Source organism: Halyomorpha halys, unplaced genomic scaffold (genome assembly GCF_000696795.3).
Source record: "Halyomorpha halys isolate HHAL.00 unplaced genomic scaffold, Hhal_1.1 Scaffold2137.1, whole genome shotgun sequence".
Lineage (NCBI taxonomy): Eukaryota > Metazoa > Arthropoda > Insecta > Hemiptera > Pentatomidae > Halyomorpha > Halyomorpha halys.
In genome coordinates, this window is record NW_027115953.1 from 253,996 (window position 1) to 259,628 (window position 5,633).

A 5,633-nucleotide genomic window follows, 5' to 3' on the forward strand; every position below is an offset into this window, starting at 1 on the left:
TAAGATTTTTTTGTCTGATCATGAAAAGATTCACTTCAAAAAGCGCTCTTGAGAAATATATCCACGATGCATCCTGCCTAGAAGTAGGAAGGATATAGGTAGAAGTATATGATTTATCAAAATTTCTAAAACATATTCAAAAGAAATCAATATTATCGTAAAAGAAGTGTAATGGTTTAATCGAATTCATAGAAACAGCTAAATATTCTGTTGAAAGAAAACAAATAAGCCAAAAAATTAATTTAAATATAATTACAAAACAGTAACACCAAGTTTATTTATTTTAATTTTATTTATTTGATTGTTAGAAAAAATAGATTTCATAGACTAAAAGTAAAATATTTCTCATAACTCTATTTGGGCCATCATTAAAAAAAAGAAAGAAAATACTGAATTAAAAAAACAAAACATTATTTTTACACAGGTTATTGATTACAAACCTTGTTTTTGTCCTTTTTTAATTCATTCTGTAATTGCAGTTCTTTATTTTTTTGTTCAGCTAAATCTTTTTCCAGTGCCAAGCATTCCTTTTGTTTTATTTCCTAAATAAAGTATCAATATGTATTAAAAATGAAGATACTTAAATATCTTTATTTAACATATTGTGATAAAAAATATCCATAAAGCCCATAAATCTCCCAACTTCATTCTGTCAAGTTTTTTTAACATGGAGTAAATCACATTTTCAGATCTATTATCCTATTCCAACTTTTCATCAGAAAATATCCTTGCACGAAATTAGAATGTTTTATTTAGGTAATTAGTGTTAATTCATGCCAACTACATAGCAGGTAACAAAGCAAATATATTTAAGATAGAGGTTTTATTAATTAAAGTTATTTATATGTAAATTTCTAAGTTATTTTAACCTTAAACACTTGTTCTATCCAATGGATTTCGCTAATAGTATTCATCAAGCCAACCATTATGAAAAATAAGTAACAGAAGTCGTTATTGGTATAATTTAGATAACCATAGTTGTAAGTTAAATTTATTTTTCAGCAACAGGTATTACTTTATCATCCCACGATGGTAAAGTATGGATGATTCCAACTACTAAATATCATGCATGTTTGAAAAAGCTTATATTACATAGCAGAAATAGGGATGTTTTTATTTTGAACATATCTGCACATTAAGAGTATTCTAAATTGCAGATGAAAGATACAATTTTTAGAGAGGAGAATCATTATATTTTATAGTTGGAGGCACTAATATAAAACAGGGAAACAAAAAATAAAGTAAAACAAAATATAATAAATATTATTTTTGGAATCACTAGCAGAACATGGGATGGTAAGTGATGGACTATCCACGAACCTCCAACAGCCATTAGCAAGAATGTTTTATATTGTTTATGATTCAGTAGATTATAATGTTATTAAATTATTATGATGTTCTTTTAATATTTTAAAAAGATAAATCTAAGGCTTTAAAAATAATTAGTAATTTTGTCATAACAAAAAACAATGGGTTGGCTTTTACTTAGTTTAATTAAGTTTTTTTTAATATTTAATATTTAATAATATATAAACAAATCTATATTTAGGAACCAGGTCTTAGTATTTTTCTCTTTTGATTTATAAAAGTATTTTGAATTTACTTTTCTGTACACAAAAGCAACTATGTTTATCAAATATTTTTAAGTCCTTTTGGTGTAGATTTTTAATATAAAAGAGCTAAAGCTAAAATAGAATCAAAGGATTCCAACCACAAAGCCTTAAAAATATCTGCAAACAACCCAGCAGTCAGTAATGTAGCCAGTTTATGTATACAATAGTTTAATAAAAAGTCAAAGTGATTTTTTAATTTATACAATGGCTGAATCAAGTCTAGCAATCTATGCTATTCCACTTAATCATAAAAAATAAATGTCACAATTTCTATTTAGGGAATCAATATATGTGGGGGAAGATTCAATTTATATAAAAGTTGAACAAGTGTAAGCTCAGTGAAAACAATTTAGAAAGGGTGACATGAGTCAAAAGTAAGCCACATGGTGTTCTTTGTGGTAGAGTCAGAAATTGGATAAATGTTGGAAGTAAGATTAGTAAAATATCATTTTTTTAATATAAAAGTTAAAAATGCTGATATACTAGTACCTAAAATACAACTAAATTCTGAATAAGTATTTAAAAGTAATTTTTCTATTCCTTACTGCCAACCAATGCGTACTGGTTTCAATTTAGCAGATGAATATAGTTAGACCATATGTTTATTTATTCTAGATTCAACATCATAGTCATTAATTAAGATATCAATAAATTTTCAGGCAAGATAATAGTAAAATTGGGACATGACTCAGTACTACATAAACTTGAACTTCCAATCAAAATTCATTAATATTTATATCATCAATAATATTAAATATTATGGTAATTTAAATTTACAATATTTTTAATTTTCATTAATAAAATGGATTAATTATCTTTTAATAAAGCTTAACTAAATATTTTAGCAAATAAATTATTGTTTTTGCATAATTATTATTTCTCATATTTCATATAATTATTATTTCTCTTTCATAAAATATAAGATACGACATTAAAACAAATTAAAATTCAATATTAGACAAGCAGAAATCATGCAAAGATGGGAGTCATGGAAAATAAAAAAATTAAAGAAAAAAAAGAAAATGAAAAGAAAACATGCCTTCTTTTTCTCCAACTCAGCGAGCTTCGCCTAAAAATGACCATAAAATAAATTAAGTGTTCTCTAAAAAAATAAAATTATTAAAACAGAAACTAAAAACAAAATAAAAAAAGCGAATTTAAGAAGCCTAGTGAAACAAATAATATACAATATATGCGACCATTACTACAACAGAGAAAGCAATAAAAGGTGCATTAGTTGAATAAAAATAAAAAATAATAAGATTTATACTATTACTAAATAAACAGTGAACATATATCTAAAATAAAAAAACAACTACTTTCAAAAATTGTCAGATCAATAGCAACATTAAAGAGAAATTAATTGTTTTTTTTTTAAACCTGGAGCTGCTGATCAAATGTTACATTGCTTTTAACAGAATCTTTTCTTTCCAGCATATCATTAGACAAAGGAAATTGAACTCCTTTATATTCATATCCAATTTCTGAAATCAAGACAATTCGATTTGAATCTTATACATTATTTCACAGATGAATGCAGATATTTGCAAATAGAAAAAAAGAACATCAAATACTCAGTAACATTCTCTCTAATTAATTACTGAAAGTAATTAGTGAGACTGGCAGAATGCTTATTTAACCAACTCTTGCCCTATTAAACTTAAAACATTTGTTTTTCAATAAGCTATCTGATCAATAATTTATTAATGCATAACACATGTATGAAACTTTTTTTTTGGCAAATACGTGGAAGTTGGTGTTTGAATCTTATTATTGGTGCTTAATCTAAATGTGATCCTCTCTTCTTTAAATATAAATAAAATTAATAAACGAAATGAAATATTAGGATAATAATATAATTTTAAAAAAATATTAAAAATAATAATCTTAGAGAACATAAAGGTTTGGCACTGATACCACCAAACCCCAAATCTGCAAGATCAGAACAAACAATATCTTTCCACCTGCTTCTCAATCTTTACCTTAATCAAGTGTTGATTAGCTTTTCAAGAATTCGTTAATTATATAGCCCAATTATATATTTGGCCATTTCGATAATGGAAATATTATCACTTAAATTATGATTTCTGGGTGCTCTATTGGTTTCACCATTCATTATTCTACTTTGAATTTCAGAACTTAAAAGTGATTTGCACCTTTTCAAGGAGTAATAATTTTGTATATTTAAAAAAAATAGTAGTATTTCTCATAAGTTATTAATATTACACCCAAAACCTCTATAATCATTAGGTATATGGTACTAAAAAGTGTTTTTTTTTTAATATAGAATGGAAAAGAAAATCCAACCTCTCATTTTAGAAATTAATGAGTTATAACCAAAATCGAAATGAATAGATGTACCCAGCTGCTAAACCTATAACATTTTAAAGTTAAATATATGTTTACTGCTATCATACTTACTGGTACCAAGAAAAGTTAGAATTGCTGTAGTCCCTTGGTGTACTACATCATCAGGTGGATGTGTGTATCGACCAATGTCAAGAACAAGTTTTGATAAATGTGAACAGAGTGATAAAGTATTGGGTAGGATACATAGAGCTGGATTTCCTTGAAGATATAATTCTTCCAAAACATTAAGTTCTTCAATATTTGGTGGCAAACGCTTAATCTTATTGAAAGGCACACTTAAAATCCTGAGGTTTTTAAGCCTGACAATACCTTCAGGTAAATACTTGATAAGATTATTGTTTAAATACAACTCCTGAAATCATAAAAATAAAAACTGGAACAATACTAGATCAGGAAGAATGGTTGCAGTACACAAGTGTCATGACAAAAGGTAAGAGGGCGTGTACTCACTTATGAGCAATGTTCTATAGCTGTGTGCTACAACCGACACTATTATTATTTCTGCTTTAATTGGATCACAGCTGTCGGTTTCCACTTGTTCAAAAGGGATAAATAAACACCAAAGAATCCATTTCAGTTAAAAACTGGTATAAATACGAATTTCTTTATGGAATCAGGTTATGACTGACAATAATGATTGGCCATTTTCATACTGGGTAGAAATGAGTACATGTCCACCACCAAGTTAATAATAATCAGCATTCAAATATTTCAATTTGCTCATATTTCACATATAATGTATAAAAGAAATATTTTTAAAAAAATTGCAAACCTTCAAGTTTTCAAGGAAAGCTATGCTTTCTGGGAGAAAGGACAAATTATTTGACCGAATATCTAGAATTTTAAGCAAGCTCAATTCTCCCAAATTACCTCCTCCAGATAAAGAAGTCAAGTTATTGTTCTAAATGAAAAAAATATACACACATAAGGTAGTTGAAGAAATATATAAACAAGTAAATAGAAAATAAAAATGTAAAACCTTCAAAATTAAACTTTCTTTTCTGAGTACTTTACAGATCGAATAGATTCCTTTAGGCACATTTTTTAAATCACAGTCAGAAATATCAAATACTACATCAGGGTCTTCTCGAGCCTTAAATTATTATTAATATAAAAATAAAAAAATTAACGAAAATAATAAAACCAAAAAATTATTTAAAGAATATATTACTGACTAAATAAAGCTTATATTCCAACCTAGCTTTATAATCAACCTTATCTTTTTTAGAAAAAGGCATAATTTAAAATGACACTGCTGCATTCACATTTTATCATTAAAACAATAACTCTCCATCATTATCACTCCATGGGGTAAACCCCATCACTAAGGATTTTATCTGATACATAAAAAAAAATTGACCAAAGAGGTAGATCTTTATAATTTAGTGAAAGACGTCTGTAATACCCCATGTTTCTAAACAAAAAATAACTAAACCATTCTAACCAACTGACAGTTTGTTTTCTTATAACAGTTTCCTATCACCAAAATATTTCTATCCAGTTGGTTTTGTGAACAATTGAACACAGGGATTGTTTGTTAAAAACGATTAACTATCTTGGGAAAAATATAAATACAGACTAATCTGTGTAAAACATAATTTTTTAATATACTATTTTACGAAAAAAGGCTAAGTAAATTTTATTTATTTA

At 26.5% G+C, this 5,633-nt stretch overlaps 1 protein-coding gene across 2 annotated transcripts in view; it reads right to left on the bottom strand.

Annotated features, from left to right (window-relative positions):
- Nucleotides 1-5,364, bottom strand: part of LOC106691190 (E3 ubiquitin-protein ligase LRSAM1) — a 17,811-nt gene extending 12,447 nt beyond the window's left edge. Inside the window, exons 1-7 of one of the 2 annotated variants that reach the window (XM_014436882.3) lie at nucleotides 5,159-5,364; nucleotides 4,963-5,076; nucleotides 4,756-4,884; nucleotides 4,035-4,335; nucleotides 2,994-3,097; nucleotides 2,653-2,682; nucleotides 441-542 (exon numbers count right to left, since the gene is read on the bottom strand). In XM_014436882.3, the coding sequence (XP_014292368.1) occupies nucleotides 441-542; nucleotides 2,653-2,682; nucleotides 2,994-3,097; nucleotides 4,035-4,335; nucleotides 4,756-4,884; nucleotides 4,963-5,076; nucleotides 5,159-5,221 (843 nt within the window). In that variant the 5' untranslated portion in view covers nucleotides 5,222-5,364. The remainder of the gene's footprint in view (nucleotides 1-440; nucleotides 543-2,652; nucleotides 2,683-2,993; nucleotides 3,098-4,034; nucleotides 4,336-4,755; nucleotides 4,885-4,962; nucleotides 5,077-5,158) is intronic. The other variant, XM_014436883.3, reaches the window with a different exon arrangement.
- Nucleotides 5,365-5,633: the final 269 nt, after the last annotated feature.